Consider the following 23,789-nt stretch of genomic DNA (forward strand, 5'->3'; position numbering starts at 1 on the left):
TCAAATTTGAACGAACGGTAAACAGTATCTCAAAGTTCTTCGTACCTCTTACATAGCTTCTCAAATCTACTTATCTAAAACACTGATTTTGCTTCTTCTGAACAACTAACTGAGCTTCTTCTTAGCATCCATTTTTTTCATTTCATCCTTTGATTGTTGGCAAAAAATTTTTGGGATTTACATTCGGCCAAAGTTCAAGAGACATGTGAGCTAAAATCAGGCCTACCACATGTTTGACAAAATGTCCAAGTGAAAACGAAACTCTTCCTCTGTTATCTGCACCTGAAGCGTCAACTGCCACAACTGCCCAGCGGACCGCCTCACACCTGCCGCTCAGATGGCCGGTGCGGCTACAAAGCCCTATCCGCCCTTAGGGGTGGCAGGAAAACCTCCTGTGGTGAAGTCTTTTGCTGCTGCTTTAACAGGCAACGCAACTGCTTCGTCATGCAATGACATTATTCCGGATTTTGGCCAGCTTTCAACCTTTCGTGAGGAGCCGGCACTTTTGATATCTCGCGAAGAAATTTTAACTCTTTCTGAACCATTTAAGAATTTTCTTGTGGGCAGGTTTGCGTATAGCAGGCCTCCTATGGAGCTTATTAGAAAATTTTTTGTTTCGCTTGGATTGAAAGGGGATTGCCCAGTTGGTTTATTAGATAACAATCATGTGCTTTTTCGGCCATGTCTGGAAGAGGATTACATGCATCTTTTTGTCCGAAGATCATGGTTCGTGCAGAATTCTCCCATGACCATCTCTAAATGGACTATAGATTTCAAGGCAGATCATGAAGCATCAATTGCTCCTATCTGGGTATCTTTTCCTGATCTTCCTCTTCCGTTCTTTAATATGAAGTATTTGAATAAGATTGCATCGCTCCTTGGGAGGCCATTGAAGAATGATGCTGCAACTTTAGATTTTCGTAGGCCATCCGTAGCTAGAGTATTAATTGAGTTAGATGTATCAAAGGCGCCTACTCGACGTATTTGGATTGGTGATGACTCTAAGGGTACATGGCAAAAAATTGATTATGATTTTTGGCCCGAATTTTTCCATCATTGTGCAAAGATTGGGCATACTCAAGATCAATGTTTTAAAAAAAATCCTCTTCTTCATCCTCTGAAGGCTGACAGAACAGTAAACGATCGTGAACCAGCACAGATTTATGCTCCAAAGAAGGTTAAGTCGGGTGTGACAGTCAAGGCTCATGTTCAGACAATTTCGGAGGCTGCTAATTTAGGGAATAATTCGCATTTTGTTTTGGATACTATTAATCCTGATGATCTCTAACCGAATATTGGGCAAAGTCATAAGGGAGAAGCAGCAAAGTCTGCTATTGTCGCAAATCGGGTTGTGGAGCCGGAGCATAGAGTAGATGTTGGGCTGCAGACTTCGACTTCGAATCCAATTCATGATGGGGAATTCTCTGATCCAGAGTTTGAGGATAACCATTCAATTCAACCAGCAAATGGCGCATCCACAGAGGCTGCATCGAAAGAGAAGGCGATGGAGACTGCCGACTCCTCACGACAAAGTACTGGAATTACGTCTGATGTGGCAAACGGTGCGCTCACGAAGGTACACCAAATTCATGATTCACGTGATGTTGTGTCAGTTGGAGACACACCCTTTGTGGGTACAAGTACAAGAACAGAAACGAAATCCTCTATGCCTCAAAAACCACAGATTAAAGATGTGCCACAATTTAAAGATGTGTTCAAAGAGATTAAATGGGAAAAAATACATGGTAAGATCCCCCTCATGTATCAAAAGCCTTTTCGTCATTTAAGACCAATATGTAAGGATGACAAAAATGTAGAAAAAGAAGATGATTCACAATGCGATAAAGACAGAGATCAAGACTAGAACCTAGTTCAAGAGCAATTTACCCAAGTTATTTCAAAGAAAGCGAGGAAGCAGCTCTCAAAAACAGGTAAAACAATGCAAACACGTCAAGATGTTAAACCAAATTCCCATACTCACTCAAAATCCCACAAATGCGGGGCACCTTCAAGTGGATGATTTCTTTCAATTCATCTGTTATGTGTTTAGAATAGCAGTTTTTTTTCCATATGGTCGTATTATTCCTAATCCTTAGCTGTCTCTTTTACTTTAACAGAGGTCAGGTTTGGCCCCCCTCCAATTCGCTGTACTCTTTTTCGATATAAATAAATTAAGGGATGGCATCCCGACCCCAATTTAGGGCTTTGCCAAAAAAAAAAAACAAAAAAAAACAAGACAACAATGGTTTCCGTATTTGGGGTGGATAGTTACATTTTTAACCAACCAATTGAATCAACTATGCATAGGGAGCTCCAAAACAAAACAAAACAAAACAAAATCGTGGATAGGCTGTTTAGTAGTGAGAAGAAAATGAAGGAATTCTATTGCTTCATTTTGTTATTCATGATGAGTTTATGTGATGCTTCAAACAAGACCCCCATCAAGTCCATCAAGGTAGTCCCTCCTTGTATGGATCCATGTGCTTTTGTTTTTTTAGTGCATCTTCAAATCTTGTTATTTTTTTTTTTGGCACGATAAATTTAAAAGTTATGATTTTCATATTTGAGGGTTCACATAAATCTAGTTCCTTGAAATGGCAGAGCCCAGATGGTGATATCATTGACTGTATTCATATTTATGATCAACCAGCATTTGACCATCATTTGCTGAAAAATCATACCATTCTGGTGAGTCTTTTTATCCCCCTGTCACATAGAAAATCAAATATGTACACATGATTTTGTTATTGGATGAATATAAAACTGTATATTTACATACATGTATATATGTTTGGATGTTGCAGATGAGGCCTAGTTTTCATCCAAGCTCAGAGCTACTCAATGCTCATGGCCAAGAGAATACAAATTCAATTACTCAGTCATGGCAGTTGAGTGGGAAATGCCCGGATAATACTATTCCTATTTTGAGAAACCAAAATGCAAGAAAAACCAAGAAATATGTGATGAAGCAGAACGAAACTGTTTCCCAGTCTTCTTCAGATGATGACATGAAGTCTCTTGACCCATACACTCATGAGGTACCACAAACAATAGGAATATTCTTCTGTAGATAATGTCATGAATTTTTTTGCTTTTCTAAAATTGTGAAGTTTCGATACATATGGTGCAGACACTTGAAACAACGACTAAAGTATATTATGTTTATGTTACTATTTTCTTGTTACACATACGTAGATATCTATCTACATATATTTAGTACTCTTACTTTTTGAGTGTATCAAAATGTGAAAAAGTTTTGGCAACTTTGTAGGAGTGAATTCTCATTAGAACATAGTAATTGAAGCATTTTGAACAATTAGTCACAAAAAGCTCCCCTCTTAAATTTTTGCGAACATAATCATTGATTGAATTTAAATGAGACAAACTTAAAAGTTTAAGATGCAAAGTGTTCAAAATTAAGAATTTATGGTGCAAAATATCCAAAATTAAAGTTTAAAATATGAAGTAAAAAAGTGATATAAGTTTGAAAATGCAAAGTGGAATCAGTCAGCCCTTATATTTTCTTTCTCACTTTGCTTCCTTTGTTAATAAACTCATCAATACAACCAAAATGCCCTTGTCACGTAAACCGCAAAATTTGAGAAACGTACCTAAATTTGACAAAAGTACCTATAGGCACAGTATATTAAAAAACAAACTTAGAAGCTTTCACAGTCAAACCCAACATGTTTCTCCCTTTTTTTCTAAGTATACAAAAACCATATATACACACACATACATATGTACGTACATACATACATATATATAAAATGGATGCTCTAACTACTAAAAGAAATACAAGCACCCATATTCATATTTTTTAGTTCCAAATTCTTGTAAAGTGAGGCTGACCGTTTATAGGCTTTTATAGATTTTTTTATAATATTTTTACACTTTAAATTTTTAGATTATGGTTTTCTAGATTTTTTTTCCATTTTCACATGAAATAAGCAACACGTTGCCTTCATCTTCAAAAAGTGTAATCTTGGGACAAAATTTAACTAAATCCAAATCCTTCAGTATATTATTCTATTCATAGTATAATGTAATAGAAAATTCTTCGGACATTATTTGTCATGACCGTTATAAAATATTAGAGTTCAATAACGTTCTTGGAGTTAAAAATAGAAAAAAAAAAGATGACTTTAAGGGGTAAGTACAAAACACACTACACCTTAAGTGGATCAACTAAATTATCCTAAGTAAAAATATTATTGAAAGGTGGCCATTATGTAAAGTTAGAATTGATCACTAATGATCTTGGGTCTCACAAAGTGAGAAACAAACAATTATGTTAGAGAATAAAGTGAGAATCATGTTACACCTTGGAGGGATTTCTTTTTTTTTATTGTAATTTTCCCCTCTTTGAATTGATTTTTTTCTTCTTTTAATCTGAATTTCTCATTTTTTTCCTTTTTTTACTTGTAGTCTCATCTTCTTGTATATTTGTTTTCTTTTGCAATTGTGTAGTATGCAATTGCATATGTTCAAGGTGACGAGTATCATGGAGCAAAGGCAACAATAAACGTTTGGCAACCCTACGTTCAGAACAGAATTGAATTTAGCTTATCTCAGATTTAGGTTGTTGGAGGTCATGATTCGACTATCAACACCGTTGAAGCTAGTTGGACGGTATTGCTTCTCTAAAATATCAGTAACGTAGTATTCATCTTGTTTGTGAATTGTAAATATGTAGGTATTTAGCTCATACTATATGGTTTGCTTATTTCAATTGTTAAAATAACAGGTAGACCCTAGTGTATTTGGAGATAACAAGCCAAGACTTTTCACTTATTGGACTGTAAGTAAAACAACTTCTGCTTGGTATTGGACTGTATTTTCCACTTAGTATGTTTGGGCAATCAATTTTTTTCAATGCACACAACTTCTACTTACATAAGTTTGAATCTATAAAGGAGAGGGATGGGTCGGGTGGTTCGGGAGAAGGAAATATAAGTGAGAAATCTCGAATTCGAGCCCTTTCATTTATACTAAAAAAAAGTTTGATTCTATATGTTGATATCATAGATATGTACTAAAATCTGGCTACTGTAACAGAGAGATCATTATGGATCCACTGGATGCTACAACATGTTTTGCCCTGGCTTTGTTCAAACCAGCACAAAAATTGCCTTGGGGGCCAACATTTCCCCTGTTTCAACTTACCATGTCCTCAATTCGACATCAGTGTTAAGTGGCTAATTGTGCATATAATTGGTGAATATTTTCCCCTTTATTTTGCTAAAATATGGCGTTAATCGATATATTTCACTCATATTTGAATTTTGGTGTTGCTTTTAGGAATTGTTGGTGAAAATGAAGTAAAAGACGCATTAAAAGTCGACTTTCCAGAAGACGTCTTGTTAAACGTGTCCACGCTCTGTCAAACGCAAAATGGTGCTTCTAAAAATCTATATCCAGAAGACTCCGGTCTGTTAAGCGTGCCCACGCCTTATTTGACAAGGCAGTCAAGAGTTCGCAGGACACGAGATCAATCTGTCAATTGATCAAGAAGCCAGTTGCAGCTCATGATTTTACATATTAGTCACGGAATTGGAGATCTTGAGGGGCCATGACTAGATGTAATTATTTTGGAAAACCAATTGATAGGTCTTGGTTGGTTAGTTTAGTTTAAGTAGGAGTCCTAGAAGGAAAAGGAAAGCCCATCCTTATTAATAAGGGAGAAAACAGACGTGGGCTCTCATTCTTTCTCTAGTTCTAATTCTTTTTCCTCTTTTTCTCTACAATAAACCCTAGTATTTCTGGTGGCCGCGAATCTACCGGGAGGAGCGGCTAGTTTCTTCTCTAGTTGAAGGATAATTGAAGCTTTGGTTCTGCAATACTGTGAGATCTAATTTGATTTGTTTGCTTCATTTATTTATGAGTATTTATATATTCTCTGTTCATTCATGACTATGATTATTTGCTACAGTTAAATACCTGATCAACATTTAATTGTCGAAATAGTCTAGTGCCATCTAAAATATCAAATCCGTAATTGTTTGATGGTTTTAGTATTTGTGGCGAGTGATATAATTTGATTGTAAAAGAGACTTTCAAATTTATGTCACGGGAATATATAATCTAATTTAAATGAACCGAGCGTGTGTGTTTGTTGGTTAGAATTGGTAGCTTTTCTAATTATTAATGCTGTCAATAGGTTAAATCCTAAGAGCTTGTTTAGGGTTGCTTAATTGGCAAGAGAAATAGCCACAGAGCGTGTTGTGGTTATCGAAACAGTAAGGAGAGACAGGTTGTCAAAGCGTGTTGACAACCATAACCAGTTTATTTATGAATAAGTGATTTCACCTTTGCATCGATGATCAGTTAAATGAACCAAAGTGGAAATTAGACCTTCGACTAGATTGTTGCCTATTCTTGATTTAGTTTTATTTAATTTTGTGATACTGTCTTTATTTTTATTCAAGTGAGCTATTTGGCTAATTTCTCCTAATCCCCCATTTTCACAAAGAAATAAATCACCCAGTCCTTGTGGATACGACCCTGCTCACCGCTACACTCGAATTCATATTTTTAGAGTAGAAACTTTTATTTTTGCTGGTTTGACAAGCCAATAATCAGCCTATATATAGTGAAGGTAACAAATGAAAACCAGATTCTGACCTGGGTTTTTGGTTAAAAGTATTCATCATCTCACAATGAGACTTTCCACTCTTGTCATCTCCATTCTCCCCTTTTTTTTCTTGCATTTTCTTCGCCAGTTACTTGCTAAAACATATCATTTAAAAAATTTGTAGGTCAATTGTAGTTTCTTGTATGGAGATGCAGCCAAGGCGTAGTAGGTCTGGACTTCATTGTAGTTAATGAATTCTCTTTTTTTTTGTCTAGTTAATGAATTCTCATTATACTATTTGATATAACTTTGCTATGTAAAATTGTAAATATACTAATTGTTGTCTTCGTTCACACAATTAAAATGGGATGAGATCGCCTTCATTATTTTTCTCTCCATTTATCTATACAACTAAATTATTTTTAAAAAAAATCTGTTTGTGTGAATAATTTTATTTCCACAAGTAGATCAACATACTCAAAAATCAATCTCATCTATGAATCTTAATCAACTTGCTATTCAAGCATGTATCATCTTAGGATGAGACTTTCTCTTCTTTGCATCTTCCAATCTCCTATTTCTTGCTTTTTCCTTACCCCTTACTCCCTAAAACATATTTGTGCAACATATTATTAGCTACAAATTAAACCTAATTAGACCGAACCCACATTTTGTTAGGACGAACAATTTGCTGTGTGGTGGTTGCAACTAGGGAATGACGTAGTTGGTTACTGGCCTACCTCCTTGTTTACAAACCTAGCTGACAGTGCTTCAACGATCCAATGGGGCGGAGAGGTGATAAATCTTAAACCAAATGGGCAGTACACCACAACTCAAATGGGCAGTGGCCATTTTCCTGAAGAAGGGTTTAAAGGGGCAAGTTACTTCAAGAATCTTCAAGTAGTTGATGTATCGAAGACTTTGAGGAGTCCTGGTACCCTTTACACTTTCGCTGCGAACCCAAATTGCTATAGGATATTACTCGAGAAGCGCAGCGATGCATGGGGAAATTACTTTTACCATGGCGGACCAGGAAGAAATGCTAATTGTCCATGACCAAAAACTCACAGCTTGAGTTTTTGTTTGTTTTTGGGGTAAATTAAAGTTTATTTTCAATTAGTAAAATGTGCGTTACAATCAATACAATAAAAGCTAAGCTAGTAAGTGCTATCAGTCAAATAAACAAAGTGACATCAACAAACAAGCTCTAGCCAACTATTAATGTTACAACGCAACAAAACAACTTAAGATTGTTCATAATAAATTTGGACATATAATGAGGGGTGAAATTTAGTTAGGAATTTGAACTTTTTTTTTTTAAAAGAAAAAATATCCTGTTATTAGGCAATGGGTTCATTTTAATTTTTGCTTTTGATGAGTATTTGAGTTTATTGTAATAAGACTCTCTAAAACCCCTATGGTTTATTAAGTTGAGCAGCAGAGAGAATGAGAGATGGATTGGGTAGTTCGAGAGGAGAGAGTATAAATGAGAAGTCTAGGGTTTGATCGCTCTCACTTACACTAAAAAAAAAATTAGTAGTACACATTGCAAATTCTAAATTTATCCTTTTATACAATAAAAACAATTTACCTTTGTATTATTCTTCGTTCAATTATCTCCTACTTTTCTCTTTCCAAATTAAGTTTCATGTTTTTTTTTTCTAATACTTCTACTACATAAAGCATCTTCCAAAAAACTATTATAATGAGGAACATTTTTGTCCTATGAATGAACCACAAAAATCTCATCGATCCTTAATGCTGGGACAAAAAAAAAAGGAAAAAGAGTCTCAATGCCCTTCAACTCTTTTTCAGCTAAAGTTTTAGCCCTCCAATAATTAACAATAAAGGTTTGGCCCTCGATCTAATAAAATAGCATATTCGTGGCCCTTCTGTCAAATCCAGCAGTTAAAATTGACAGGAAGCATTATCTCGTATGACGTGCGATCAAATATAAGGGCATTATGGTCTCTTTCCCAGGAACAAGTTCAGGATGGTTCAGAACTGGTAACCGCACCTGTCCCAAGACAGGCCAGAGGCTTCTCTGCACAGATTTTGCGCCCAATTCAGCTCTGAAGCAGCTTATCAAGGGATTTTGCTTAGAAAAAAGCATCCACTTTGCTGATTCAGTTGGGCGTAGCCGTGATGTTACAAAGGCAGTTGTTGCGGGTAGCAAAGTATCTGAGCAGGCCGTGCGATTGCTCGCTAATTTTCTCGTTGGCAGGCTTGTGCGTTGCAATAATCAAGAGCAGAACAGAGCTGCTTATGAGATTCATTTGCTCACCAAAACAAGCATTTTTAATCGGTCTTGTTTGGTTGAAGCTGGTGCAATCCCGCCTCTGTTGAATCTTCTATTTTCATGCGATCCATCGCTGCAAGAGAATGCCATGGCATCTCTGTTAAATCTTTCAAAGTTTTCCAAAAGCAGGAAAAGAATTTTTGAGAATAGAGGTTTGATTTTGATACTTGATGTTTTGAAGTGCGGACTGAAAGTGGAAGCTCGACAGCATGCAGCTGGTGCATTCTTTTACCTTGCTTCAGTTGAAGAATACCGACAACTAATTGGGGAGATTCCAGATGCAATTCCTTCTCTAGTGGAGCTCCTCAGGGATGGGACAGATCGTGGCAAGAAGAATGCACTTGTCACGATATTCGGCCTCCTCCTATGTCCTGAGAACCATAGGAGAGTGTTTGTTGCTGGATTAGTCCCATTGCTGAAGCAAGAGCAACGACAGCAGTGGTGGTGACACAGGTGGTGGGGTGGTGGAGGGGTTGGTGGGGCGGAGGTGCTTGGTAAACCATTCAGAGATTATAATACCCTTGATATTTGGTCGCGCATCTCACAAGATAATGCTTTCTGTTAATTTTAACTACTGGATTTGATAGAGGGGCCACGAATATGCTATTTTATTAGATCGAGGGTCAAACCTTTATTGTTAATTATTGGAGGGCTAAAACTTTACCTGTGAAAGAGTTGGAGATCCATTGAGACTCTTTTCCCCAAAAAAAAAAAGGATCATCCACTGATCCATAAGACTAGTACTACTTCAAAAGAAAAAAAAACACTAGAACTATTATATCTGATTATATTTAATTAAAAGCTTAATGGTACCACACATAAATGTCAAACATTAGTGTTTTTTTTTTTACAAGGAATAGTCATAATTCTGTAAAATCTGATTGCATTTGAAACTGTATAGGCCCATAAAGCTATAAGCCTACAAACTTTTTCTAGGAAATTCACTGATATCAAATAGCTTTTAGAAATCAGGAGAGTGTAAAATGAAAAGCATTTGAAAAAAATGGTATAAATAGTTAAAAGACTAGTGCAAGGAAAATTATTTCTATAGTGTGAAAAAATAAACTTGGAATTGAAAAAAGTTAGAAGGAAACCCCCTAGATGTTTAGGGCTTCAAAACTTCATATTCGTGTTTGAAATATTAATATAGGTAGAATGGGAGAGTGTGGATCTAGCTCTACCCTTACATTCTTATAATCTCATACAGAATTGAATTCCTTATGTGATTTATCATTTATATATACTCGAAGCTTGCTTATAACCATTGCGACAAATTGTACGCATTAAAAGTTAATTCTTGATCATCAGCAAAATTCAATTACAATGTCTTCGTACACTGTTAGGAATATATGGATTTGAATGTAAATTTAGTATTTGTTTTCTTGGAAACGACAAAATTACAAGTGAAATATAAATAGGATAATCTACTAATTATCCCTCTGATTTCGTATTCAACCAAACATTGGTGATATTATTTGAGGTCGTTAAGGCCTCATTGTGTTTAGTATTTGAATAAGGATAAAATGTAACTAAACCTGGTATTCGAGATGCATTTGGTCCATTTTTACTTTATTCAAAATTAAAGAGGAGTTTATTATTTTTTTTCACTTAGGGGGTGTTCCAATCTTTTTTTTTTTTTGGCCAAACTAATCCCCCTAAGGTCAGCAGAACCCTGCTCAAGAATACCAGCAATGTTATGTCAGGCTGTAAGCTAGAGGTCCTTAAACGCAATAATAGCTCAATTAGAGTCAGAGTTAGTTAGCTCAGTGGTTTAGCAAAACGATGCAGTTTTGGTGTTCTTAAGTAATGGCCATACGATGTCGTTTCAATTAATAAGGTCATTAGGTAGTTAAATCTAGTTGTAGATATCTGGCAAGTCTGTTAGAGTTGGTTATAAAGGGGGGCCCACATGTACTGAAGCATTACGATCATTGTTCACATTTCTGCTATTGCCTTCTTGTTCTTGTTCTCTCTCTTCTCTCTGTTTTCCTTCCCAATTCTTTTCCAATCCCCAATTTCTTCGATTCCTCTTGATCAATTCCATCTCAACTCCAACAATTCCAGAAATCAGTCTCGAGGCCGTGACAAAGTGGTATCAGAGCAGTTGATCCTCGGCAACTGCACCACAATCAATGGCAGAAAGTACCAAATTCCGCACCATAGAAGAACAGGTGAGGAAACAAGAAGCTAAGCTCCAGGAGCTAGTGGAGGCCATATAGGCGTCTAAATCAGAGCACCAGCAGGTTAAGAAGGACTTGAAGATGGAGCTTGAAGAAAATAACAAACGAATGGAGAGTCTGATAACAGGAATAGAGCAGAATTTCAATCAAGTCCTTGAACAGAAATTCAGAGACCTACTGATCAAGATGTCCTATGAGAAGGAGAAAACAACCGAAGGAGGTAGTAGAATGATAGATCAGCCGCCGCTGCTACCAACACCACCAGCCTATCAGAGGCTATCAGTGGAGTATGAGGCTCAGAGGAACTTCAAGAAGGATTGGAGTAAGTTTCAGATTCCGAATCCTCCTAAGATTGACTTGCAAATGTTTACGGGAGGAAATCCTAGGGACTGGCTACGTAAATGCAACAAATATTTCCTAAACTATCAAGTTCCTGAAGAACACAAAGTTGATGTGATTGAAATGTACTTAGAAGGCAGGGCTGATAGGTGGTTCCAAGGGATCAAAATTGAGAAACCTAAACTTAGTTGGGAGGAATTTGGAGAATTACTGTGCCTCAGATTCAATGATAGGACGTGTAGAGATATAGTAGAAGAATTCAATAAACTGCAATAAATAGGAAGTGTGGAAGATTATCAGGAGAAATTCGAGGAATTAAAGGCCTTGATGATGCTAAAAAATAGAAATCTGGACGAAAACTACTTCATTTCTAGTTTTATGAGTGTACTGAAGGAGGAAATCAAGCCTATGATTAAGATGTTGAAACCTGCAACCCTGGTTGAAGCATTTGAACTGTCACAGTGGCAAGAGTACTCCCTGAAACTGCAGCATAAGAGTTCTAAGGAGAATGTCAAACCTCTGGGAGAAAACAGGCTGGGGTTGTCCAGAAGCACTACTACTACTCCAGGAACTGCTTCATATAAGCTTCCCTTCTACAACAGCCAGAGACCTTCTAAGTCGGGGGGTATGCAGGAAGGCACCAAAGAATTTAGGAGGCTCTCTGCACAGGAGATGCAGTACAGAAGAAATAATGGATTGTGCTTCAAATGTGGGGAAAAATATGGAGTGGGGCATCAGTGTAAGAGTAGTCACATGAACTGCTTAACATTAGAAGAGGATGAGGAAGCTGCATTTGAAGATGCTCTAGGTGAACAAGACGAGCAGACTGGGAATCCTGGCCAAACGATGGAAATGTCTTTGCATGCCTTATCTGAGGCATTAAAGAGAAAAACCATTACCTTGACAGGAGTTCTGGATGGAGAGGAGGTGCTTATTTTAGTGGATACTGGAAGTTCTGACAGTTTTATCAGTAGTGAGTTGGTCATTGGGATGGATCTCAAATATCAGTGGGTGGAGCAACCTTTCTCTGTGGTCATGGGAAATGGAACCTGCGTTACCAGCAATGCTGTCTGTCCTGGGGTGCAGTGGAGTATCAACTAGCATCAATTCAAATTCAATCTCAAAGCCATAGAGTTGGGGGGATGGGATATCATACTAGGAGTGGACTGGATGACCCACTTCAGCCCCATCACCTTTGATTTCCAACAGCTTAGAATCTCATTACACTATGAAGGAGGGGAGATTCACCTGCATGGTCAAGCAGACAAGTGTGACATGGATTTGATCAGGGGAAAGGACTTGAGAACATTTATTGAATACAAAAGACAGATGTGCATGGCCATGAGCTCGCATCAGAATAAAGAGAGCATGCTGGATTCCATACCACAGGCAGTTCAGGAACTACTGCAGGAGTTTGAAGATGTATTTCAAACTCCCAGCTCATTACCTCCTGCCAGGAATGTGGATCATGAGATACCACTTAAACCAGATACTCAACCCTTCAAGCTTAAACCGTACAGATACCCTCACTGCCACAAGGAAGAGATAAAGAGGCAAGTGACTAAAATGTTACAGAGAGGCATTGTTAAGCACAGCAACAGCCCTTTTGCTTCCCCTGTATTGCTGGTCAAAAAAAAAGAAGGAACCTAGAGGTTCTGTGTGGACTATAGGAAGTTGAATGAGCTCACTGTCAAAGGCAGATTTCCAATACCCAATGTAGATGAATTGCTGGATGAGCTAGCAGGAGCAGTGTTCAAAACTAAACTGGATTTGACAGCAGGTTACCATCAGATCAGAGTGAAGCCACAGGACACTTTCAAGACAGCCTTCCAGACCCATTGTGGACACTTTGAATTTCTGGTGATGCCCTTTGGCCTCACAAATGCTCCTGCCACCTTTCAGTCATTAATGAATCAGGTTTTCCAACCTTATCTAAGAAAATTTGTCCTAGTCTTCTTTGATGACATTTTAGTGTATAGCCCTACACTAGAGGATCATCTTCAGCATATGAGAATTGTGATGAACCTATTGCAAAATAACCAATTATATGTGAAGAAATCCAAATGTGCATTTGCCCAGAAAAGAATAGACTATTTGGGGCATACCATTACTGATAGAGGAGTTAGGATGGACGACTCCAAGGTTAGTAGCATCTTACAGTGGCCTGTACCTCAAACTGTCAAGGAGTTGAGGGGGTTCTTGGGGCTAATTGGCTATTACAGGAGGTTTATAAAACAATATGGACAGGTGTGCAAGCCTCTGACTGAACTGCTCAGAAAAGATGGCTTCAAATGGGGTTCACAAGCACAAGCAGCTTTTGAGCACTTGAAGGAGCTAATGTGTTCAGCTCCAGTTCTTAGTCTACCAGACTTCAAGAAGGCATTTGTGATAGAAACAGACGCCAGTGGAGGAGGAATTGGGGCAGTTCTAATGCAAGAAGGTCACCCCCATTGCCTTCTTGAGCAAGGCCCTGTCACCTAAGAACTTAGGACTATCAGTCTATGAAAAGGAACTTCTTGCTCTAGTGTTAGCGGTCACAAAATGGAGACACTACCTGGTGGGAAGCCACTTTGTAATCAGGACAGACCATCGGTCATTAAAATATTTGCTGGATCAAAAGCTGAACACTGCTCTCCAGCATAAGTGGATGACGAAACTAATGGGGCTGGATTATGAGATACAGTATAAGAAGGGCTCTGAAAATCAAGTTGCAGATGCTTTATCTAGGAGGCATGAAATTGAGTCAGTCAATACAAACAACTCATGCCTAGCTATTACTGCTGTAAGACCAGGTTGGATGGAAGAATTGCAGAAAAGTTATGACATGGATGATCATTGCCAAGCAATCATGGCTCTGCTGCTTTTGGATTCCACTGCTCACACTGACTATAAGTTAGTGGATGGGGTGCTGAGATACCAGGGAAAGATATATGTGGGAAGTGCCAATAACACTAGAAACCAGATTCTTCAAGTGCTTCATGGCTCAGCAGTAGGAGGACATTCAGGACAGAAGAGCTGCTGGCAGAAGATCAAGTCACTGTTTTACTAGCCAGGGATGAAACAGGAGGTGATCACTTTCGTACAGAACTGTGACACCTGCCAAAGGAATAAATCTGAGCATGTACCTTATCCTGGGCTGCTGCAACCAATTCCCATTCCCACACAGGCTTGGACTCACATTTCCATGGATTTCATTGAGAGGCTGCCTAAGTCTCAAGGGTATGACACTATACTGGTGGTAATTGATAGATTCACTAAGTTTGGCCACTTTATTAGGCTCACTCATCCCTTCACTGCCAAGGTGGTAGCACAAGTTTTTCTGGACAACATATACAGAATACATGGACTGCCTGAGTCCATCATCACAGACAGAGACAAGGTCTTCACCAGTGGGTTTTGGAAGGAATTATTTAAGGTGATGGGAACAGAATTGCATTATACGTCCTCTTACCATCCCCAATCTGATGGTCAGAGTGAAAGGCTCAATCAGTGTGTAGAGAACTACTTGAGATGCATGACTGGGGAAATGCCATCACAGTGGAGCAAATGGCTACCTATGGCTGAATGGTGGTACAATTCTACCTATCATTCCAGTCTCAAAATGACACCTTTTGAAGCACTATTTGGATATAAGCCAGTGCCTCTGCCCCTGGGGCCTTACTTAGACTCTGTGGTACCTGCAGCTACTAACATGCTCCAGGAAAGAAATAGGATCTCAAATTGCATTAAGGACAACTTAGTTAAAGCTCAGCAAAGGATGAAGTATTTTGCTGATCAACACAGGACGGAGAGGGAATTTGCTGTTGGAGATTGGGTGTTCCTGAAACTCCAACCATACAGACAACAAACAGTGGCAGTACGGAAGTGTCTGAAGCTGTCTGCCAAATACTATGGACCATTCGAAGTGGAGGAGAAAGTTGGCCCAGTGGCTTACAAATTGAAGTTGCCAGCAGGCACTAGATTACACCCTGTGTTCCATGTCTCACTACTCAAGAAGAAGCTGGGTACATTGCAAGGAAGTTCTACTAATCTGCCAGAATTAGATATATAAGATCAATGTCCATTGCAGCCAGAGGCAATCTTGAGCAGAAGGGTCATTTTGCGCAATGGGCAACCTGTCATCCAATTCCTGATCAAATGGAGTCAATTGGAGGCCGAGGAAGCTTCTTGGGAGGATAGGTCTTTCATTGAGTGACAGTTTCCTGCATTCCAGACTTGAGGACAAGTCTGTTCTTAAGGGGAAGGGATTGTCAGGCTGTAAGCTAGAGGTCCTTAAACACAATAATAGCTCAATTAGAGTCAGAGTTAGTTAGCTCAGTGGTTTAGCAAAACGATGCAGTTTTGGTGTTCTTAAGTAATGGCCATACGATGTCGTTTCAATTAATAAGGTCATTAGGTAGTTAAATCCAGTTGTAGATATCTGGCAAGTCTGTTAGAGTTGGTTATAAAGAGGGGCCCACATGTACTGAAGCATTACGATCATTGTTCACATTTCTGCTATTGCCTTCTTGTTCTTGTTCTCTCTCTTCTCTCTGTTTTCCTTCCCAATTATTTTCCAATCCCCAATTTCTTCGATTCCTCTTGATCAATTCCATCTCAACTCCAACAATTCCAGAAATCAGTCTCGAGGCCGTGACATGTTACCACAATGAGGGTCGAACACGGGATATTACCACAAAGACGGACTTACCAGTTTCGGCCGAGCTACCCGTTGGGGCTAAAGAGGAGTTTATTAGATATTGCGCAACATGTCTACATCCCTTTCGCCAACCTATTTTAACAAGTGTTCTTGTTTAGTGAGTAATAAGGTGAGATTGGATTAGACACTGTTAGGACTACTCTTTCGAAAAATAGTAGTAGTAGTCTACTAATCTAGTGCTCTAAGGAATTTTTTTTTTTTTCCATTTTTGTGAGGGGTGAATTGCAAAATCTATAAAATCAAAGGGGTCAATCCGCGGTTAAAAGAAACAGAAGAAATCGATGAAAAGCAAACGAATATACCCCAAAATCTAGGGTTTCTCTAGCAACTCCCATATAAAAACGACACCACTTACCTTCGCTTTGGCCGTCTCTCTCCCGATTCCGCAGGTTTCAGTCTTCCCTTTTTCGAAACCCTTCAATTTTTCTTCATTAATTTGGGGAATCAATGGCTGTTACCTTCTCAGATCTCCACACAGAGGCTGGCCTCAAAGCCCTTGATGAATTTCTTGCTGGCAAAACTTATGTATCTGGGTCCGTATAATCTGGAATTAACTGATAATTTTACTGGGCTCTCTTGTTCTTGTGTAAAAAATGTTCTTTTTCTTGTTTTGAGCCAATTTGAATGGATTGATTTCAGGGATCATCTTACAAAGGATGATGTGAAGGTATACGCTGCCGTTTTGAAGCAGCCCAGTGCTGATTTGTATCCCAATGCTAGCCAATGGTACCAATCCGTCTCCTCAAAACTTGCCCCAAGGTATGATTTTTTGTTCTTTTTTGCAATACTTTTATGTTTTTTGACGCGGGTTTTGCTTAAATTGTGGATTTGAAGATTATTTAGTGATGATTTAATATCCTCATTTAAGGGTTTTTCGCTTTTTTTTTTATATAAAGTTCGAAATTTTATTTAATTTTAATGGATTTTAACTTGTGCATTTTGACAATTTCTGTCATATTTTTAGCTTTCCTGGAAAAGCTGTTGGAGTGAGAATTGGCCAAGGTGCTGCTGCAGAAGCTGCTCCAGCTGTGGTGGCCAAGGTAGTCTCCTCGACATCTAACTACTTAGCTAGTAAATTTATTGTTTGACTTGTTTGCTTTTCGTACTTTTTTTTAATCTCCACGTCTGTGTTTAAATTTCATATGAGAGAGAACTTTGATGGAGATGGGGTTGTGCGGATCTTAAATATGTTATGGTCGATAGTTAATAATTGCATATCAAAATAGCAAGTTTTATTATTTGGAGAAGTAGAATTAATCTTGAGGCTTCCTTTAAAGGAGTTAAATTTGAAAATTCTAGACTATATGAGTTCCAGGATGAATTTCTACTCTTGAAAGGGTCCAGATCATTGAGTTTTTTGTTGGTAGATCTTATCTTAATTTTTGAAAGCACCACTGGCAATGTGAAATAGTCTATCTTTGAGATTGCAATGCATTGTTCTGTGACTTACTAAGAACCACAAACACGCTCAAGAAGTCATGGTCAGTTTCCTTCGTAATAAATTTTACTCTAGTGTTCAACAGACAAAGATGGACTCTGAGTATATAGTCGGCTCTCTTTCTTGGCATTAAATTTTAAAATACACTAGTTCGGAGATGCTTTGAAATTTATCTAACACGTAATGGCGCCCCCATAGATGGTACCATCTTTTTGGGCAACAACTCGACAGATGTGAAATTGCATAAATGGAAAGAAATTAAAATCCTCTTAGGGTAACAAACAAAAACATGAAGCAAAATTGTTGACAGATGTCATATACAAGAACAGAAAACTTTATTTTGGATAAAGTGCTTCAGAATGGTTGCATAACTTATTTTTCTTTTTCAGTCATGTGTAAGGACTGCTTTATGCATGATGTTTGATTGTTGTTGTAGAATCTGCACTGCATGAAGTATTATATTTAAACATGAATTAATACTTCACATTTGAATGCACAACATACAACCTGGTATACTAAATATTTACGTGTTTTTTCTTATATATGATAGTTGATAATTTCATCATTGCTGAAACTATGTATATCCACTTCTGCAAGAGATGATGTCCTTGTTGATAAGTGTAGGATCAGGTCCATGTTTTGTGTCTGTATCCATGCATCTGGACAAACTTGTGTGACGTAATAATAGCCATGGACCATGAACTGCTGCTGGTTTTGGCATAGGTTTCATTATGCATTCATGAACGCAGCTTGAGGTTTATATGTGCAAATTATTCTTGACAAAATTTTGACTTTGATCTTTGGCAGGAAGCACCTGCAGCAGAAGATGATGATGACCTTGATCTCTTTGGTGATGAAACAGAGGAAGAAAAGAAGGCAGCAGAACAGAGGGAGGCTGCTAAAGCATCCACCAAGAAGAAAGAGAGTAAGCTTCTTTTCAGATGGTTTCTGGCAATGTGCTTGTGATCATTTTGTTTAAAAATAACTTATTGATGGTTTGAATATTGTCGATTGACACTAGTAAAATTGGAGATTTTGTTGGCCATAGTGGTTAACAACTAAATTATCGATCCAAAGAAAACACTTGATCTTAGGAATCTAAGGTGTGAGTTTTGCCTTGTACCTGTTGAATCAAAATTGAACTTTTCCTGATAAATTCATAATCAATTTGAATTCATAATCAATTTGAACATCTACGGTTCTATTCCCATTTGTTTGGTCATGTAATGTATTTCGTAAATCCTATCTCCAGGTGGAAAATCATCCGTTCTTATGGATATTAAACCTTGGGATGATGAGACAGACATGAAGAAGCTCGAGGAGGAAGTTCGCAAAGTCGAGAAGCCTGGGCTTTTGTGGGGAGCCTGTATGTTTTGTTTTTAACCTTTGTTGATTTCTCATTTAGTATGCCTGAATATTTCTTTAAGATACTAAAAATCCCCATTTCTTGTCTTGTGCAGCAAAACTGGTCCCTGTCGGTTACGGTATAAAGAAGTTGCAGATCATGCTTACCATAGTGGATGACCTTGTCTCAGTTGATGATCTCATTGAGGACCAGCTCACAGTTGAGCCATGCAGCGAGTATGTGCAAAGCTGTGACATTGTTGCCTTCAACAAAATCTGAGACCAGTGCCAGTGGACATACCAGCTCTAACGATTATGGGCTGTAATTTTGTTACTTTCTTTAGTTTTATATATATTTTTTTAAATCTATGTTTATGATATAACGTACTTTTCTATTAGTTGTCGGCTCTTCTGTTTGCAAGATTGAAAGATACTTGAGCTATTTAAACCATCCCAAGTTTGAGCATGATGCGTGTTGATTTACATTTGGATTAGACAAGACTAGCTCTTTTTTAATTGACCCATCCTGAATAAACCAGAAGCATGCTGGACCTGATGTTTTGACTAGCATAACAGTTCTATTTTCCTTTGAGTTTGAGCCCATCCTCATCTGCTTGGTTGGTGCTCTGAAGTGGAGGCATGGGGCAAAATAAAGATCATCAGTATGAAATGTGCAGGTATGGGGTTTGCCAACCTTCCAAAGAAGTGTACCACAAATCTCAGAAGAGTACAAATTTTCATCATCTTATCTCAGTGCATAATTTAATATGCAATGATTAATGGGAGTATTATTGAATCTAGTAGGCACCCAAAATGTCAGTAATTTTTTTGCCATGTCAAATTTAAGATCTCCAAGTTCACGTCTCAAACTCATAAAGCTACATTTCACTTCATTTACATTCTGCGTTAAACTACGCCTCAGATCCAATGCTCATTCCACACTCAAATTCCAGATGCACAAACTGAAAGCTGTTTTGTTCACTTCACCCATTAAGTTGTATAGATCTTGTCAAGTTGAGGAACATATATAATCTTAAAAAGCTAAGATTGAATAATAGAAAAGGGAAAGCGTGCAATAATATAATTTTCATGCAAAAGGAAAAGAAGTGTTCAAGAAATGATCTTGCAACTATATGATAACATGTGGTCAGAATTGCCAAACTCACATTCAAAGCAACAAAACCAGAATGGAGCAATGAAACAGAAGAGCAGATTGCTCCATCTTCTATTCCACAGTTCAGATATAATGGACATAACTAAACAATTTAATGATCGACTTCTAAGGCATAATTACATCAATAATGAAATGATCATCTTGACTCAACCACAACAAATTAAAGACTATCGGCTCCTGCAGATAGGGAAAGTGGAATGCGAACTGGCCAAATTGGAAGCACAAACAAGAAGCAGGACCAGCAAGCCTCACCAGAGATCTGATATATTTCTTTGGGGTTGTTTGGAAATCCAAGCGATTTTAATCTCCTGGTTTGGATGTTGAATGTGACCAAATTGTTATTCCACCCCAGATAAACTATATCTGCATCATATGGATGGAAGGCTACCGGTATGGCAGTTAACATGCGAAGATGCAGACTATCATCAACTATAATTTCTTCATTCCTTACAGTGTGTTGTAGGAACCACTTGTTAGAGTTGTAGTCCTCAAGAACCCATATTTTGAAGTCTGAAAATCCCTGTTGCAGTGGACGAGAAACTTCAAAATACTTCAGATATCCTTGATGAACACCATACATACTAGAATTGAAACCATATCTTGACATGCTATATTCCCCGTCTGCATCAGTTGGAAACTCAATGATGCGAAACTCATTAGGATTATTGTAAGGATCATAGGCTATAATTCCAAGTTCACTATCACTCCAGTGCAGATTCTCCTCGAAAAAGATAGGCTTGTGGTGACAGGAAATTCTTATTGCACATCCGGAATTTACAACAAAGTCCTCCCATATTCCAGATTCAGAAGAAAATATCTCAAACTCGAGGAATCCTCGTTTCTGAGGACAACAATGAACTAAAACAACTTTATAACTTCTTAATATTCCTGCCTCAACTTGTGTAACAAACCCCACATTGACCTGTTTGAAGAGATGTTTCGGTGCAGGAAGAGCAAACCACTGCTTGGTAACAGGATTACAAATGTAATATTCCACAATGTGGTTGTATAAATATGGCTTATATTGAAACCAACCATACAACAAAAATCCATTGTGAATTGCTCTGATAAAACAGGTTTGCCCCTTCGCTTCCTGAGAATCTGGTAAAGGGAGTATGTGAAAATCTGGTGAAGTAGGATTGCAAGAATACATATTCGCTAGTGGCTTATTATGCTGATCAGCAAAGTGGGATATTGTAGAACCCTCCACATGCATTCTCTTGAAGAGAAATACCCATTGCTGGCACTGCCCTGGCAAAGCTGAGGCTTGAGAAATGTAGAAACGAGCAAAAGATGGATGAGAGATCAGAGAAAGCCATTGTTTTGAGACGCTTTTGAACCTAAAGACAGACTTGATAGGAACCCTGCAGAGGACCTCAATCAAGAACCAGTCAGGCATACAACCATCTTTGAACCACATATTATGTGTCATTTTCTTGAGCATCCTTGAACAACATTCCCGTTGTAACAACAATTAGATGCAACATATGCTGTAGTACTAATGTAGAAACAACATATGAGCATCTAATTCAGGTTCAATGAAATCTGGATGCTTTGATCAGAATATTGGTCAAGAGAAAATGTTAAACGTATAGGCTTAATGTAGATTCTACCAAGAAAGGTGAGAAAGAAAAAAGGCAGCCAAGAATCGCAATCTTGAAGAATAATAGAACAAGAGAACAGAATTACAAGTCAACAAAATGCTAGGGGCAAAAGGAGAAAGGAGGTTGACTTGCGAATTTGGCGGGGTGTCTGAGAGATAAGATAAGATTGGATACTTTATTTGATTGTTTTGTGGACGCCAGTTCACTTGCTTTCTAAATAAAGAAACTGCATTGGTGTGGATGGGGGCATTTGATATTTTATTAAATATTATGGATTGACCTTTTATTGAGTATTTTATTATGGAGATCCAATGCCTTTATTAATTTCTATTTTTTTTTACTTGAATACTTTATTGATATTTGGTTATGGTTTATTTGTACAAATCAAGAAAGGGGTTCAGTGCAATGTACAGTCACCCTGTTTATAGCACAAGTTTTTTTTTTCCTTTTTCGGTTGAAACAAAAATTAACTTCTTCTGAAATAACATAATAAGGAATCTGCTTTATTCATGTTGGCTTCAATAGATTAAGAAAATTTCCCATCCATAAATTAGAGGGAAAATGGCCAATTTAGTCCCTATACTTTTATACTTGTGTCGATCTAGTCCCTTTATTTTATTCTTGGCCAATTGGATACCTTAACTTAAAATGCAAATCCAATTGAGACCCTTTGCGGCGGCGCCACCACAAAATATCAAATGGGCGGGAAATTGACCACATAATGAGGGCTACTTTTGGAACTTCACTTATGGGCTCTAAAACGGTAACAAAATGAGGAGCTTAAGTGCGGAGCTTTAGACTCTGAAATCAAAGTGAGGAGCTTAAGTTGAATTGGAGAGCTAGGGTTCATCCAAGAAATGGGTAGTCTGTGTAAATTCTCAGATTGTGTACAGAATCATTGCAAATGCAGGTAAGGAGAAATTGGGCCAAAGCAGCATCAAGTTCAGGTAGCGTTTCAAGTAATAATGGCGCAAATCGATTTGAAACAGCAACGGAGATTTATCGAGGAAAGGATGAATACTACAATGGAGACCTAGTTGTGCGCTGCCGCTGCCTTGAAGAGTGTCGAGTAGTTACTTCATGGACAGAAGCAAATCCTTCAAGAAGATTTCACGGCTGCAAAAACTATGGGGTACTATTTCTTGGTTCTTGGTAAACATATTTCAAATCTGAAAATTTAATGAATTTTGGTGAAGTAAACTATGAATTAATTGTGAATGCAGAAATCTGGAGCTTGTAATTTCTTTCTATGGTACGATCCACCCATACCTCAGAAGATGAAGAATGTAATTGCTTCATCATTGAGGGACCTCAGACGTGTGGAAGCAGAAAATGTAACATTGAAACTTGATATCCGAAAATTGAGAACAAAAGTGAAACTAATGATATTGGCATGTGTTTGTTTATGTTGCTACGTTTTAATTACTACTGTGCTTGCTGGCAATGGAAGACAAAAGCAAGGTGTGTTGGAGTTGAAAATGTTGAACTAGTTTTGGAAATGTTGTAGATCCTTCAAATACATGGCTGCTAATTTCTCCTGATAATTTCTCCTAAATTTGTATATGTTGTCAAGAGAAATATGGTAGTATGTTATGAACTTTTGAGGAGAAATGTGATTCATTGTAAACTTGAATCTGAATGATAGATCCTTCAAGTGCACTAGTTTTTTGATTTTGAATTGTTTGGGAATTGGTTTGGTCACTGGAAACTTGTGGAAGCAAAAAAGAAAATGGACAAAATTGAAGCCTGTTTATGGACATTTCCACCTGGAACCAATTCAACGAAATATCTAACAATTCAGCCAATAAAGTTGTTATAGTAAAGGACAGAATTTTGCATGTCATTTGACCCTTCCATTGGGCACTAATTCAACAAAATAGCTTACAGTTAAATAAAGGTTATGCAGTCAGAATTACACAATCAAGCTGTCTTCTAATGCCAAAAGTGCCTCTAAAAATAACTACAACAGCCAACGTTTATAGAAACAAGCTGTCTGCTAATACCATAAAATCCAATGTTTGAGCAACTTGGTTCAATGAAGCCAACATATTTTAACCCTTCCACTACAAGAAGTCTCAAAAGTAGTCAAAACTAACTAAATGAACAAAAATTAACTGCCATCAACATGTTTCAGCAAC

General features: G+C 37.8%; 3 protein-coding genes across 3 annotated transcripts; 2 read left to right on the forward strand and 1 right to left on the reverse strand.

Moving 5' to 3' along the window:
- The first annotated feature begins 8,538 nt into the window (after positions 1-8,538).
- On the forward strand, positions 8,539-9,321 carry LOC113694691 (U-box domain-containing protein 19-like). The gene has a single exon (XM_027213547.1). It carries the CDS (start codon positions 8,539-8,541, stop codon positions 9,319-9,321), a length of 783 nt encoding a protein of 260 aa, XP_027069348.1.
- A 7,036-nt stretch (positions 9,322-16,357) lies between these two features.
- On the forward strand, positions 16,358-19,339 carry LOC113704485 (elongation factor 1-beta). Its single transcript, XM_027226387.2, has 6 exons — positions 16,358-16,624; positions 16,731-16,850; positions 17,056-17,131; positions 18,337-18,454; positions 18,782-18,895; positions 18,990-19,339. Exons 1-6 carry the CDS (start codon positions 16,539-16,541, stop codon positions 19,151-19,153), a joined length of 678 nt encoding a protein of 225 aa, XP_027082188.1. The 5' UTR covers positions 16,358-16,538; the 3' UTR covers positions 19,154-19,339.
- A 641-nt stretch (positions 19,340-19,980) lies between these two features.
- LOC113704477 (F-box protein At3g26010) lies at positions 19,981-21,833 on the reverse strand. Its single transcript, XM_027226382.2, has one exon. The coding sequence runs from the start codon at positions 21,489-21,491 to the stop codon at positions 20,208-20,210; it is 1,284 nt and encodes a 427-aa protein (XP_027082183.1). The 5' UTR covers positions 21,492-21,833; the 3' UTR covers positions 19,981-20,207.
- Positions 21,834-23,789: the final 1,956 nt, after the last annotated feature.

This window comes from Coffea arabica, chromosome 1e (genome assembly GCF_036785885.1).
Source record: "Coffea arabica cultivar ET-39 chromosome 1e, Coffea Arabica ET-39 HiFi, whole genome shotgun sequence".
Classification (NCBI taxonomy): Eukaryota; Viridiplantae; Streptophyta; class Magnoliopsida; order Gentianales; family Rubiaceae; genus Coffea; species Coffea arabica.

Coding starts and splice junctions, on each gene's coding strand:
- LOC113704477 (XM_027226382.2), bottom strand. CDS start 21,491: ATGCTCAAGAAAATGACACATAATATGTGGTTCAAAGATGGTTGTATG.
- LOC113694691 (XM_027213547.1), top strand. CDS start 8,539: ATGGTCTCTTTCCCAGGAACAAGTTCAGGATGGTTCAGAACTGGTAAC.
- LOC113704485 (XM_027226387.2), top strand. CDS start 16,539: ATGGCTGTTACCTTCTCAGATCTCCACACAGAGGCTGGCCTCAAAGCC. Junction 16,851..17,055: donor TCCTCAAAACTTGCCCCAAG/GTATGATTTTTT, acceptor TCATATTTTTAG/CTTTCCTGGAAAAGCTGTTG. Junction 18,896..18,989: donor TGGGCTTTTGTGGGGAGCCT/GTATGTTTTGTT, acceptor TGTCTTGTGCAG/CAAAACTGGTCCCTGTCGGT.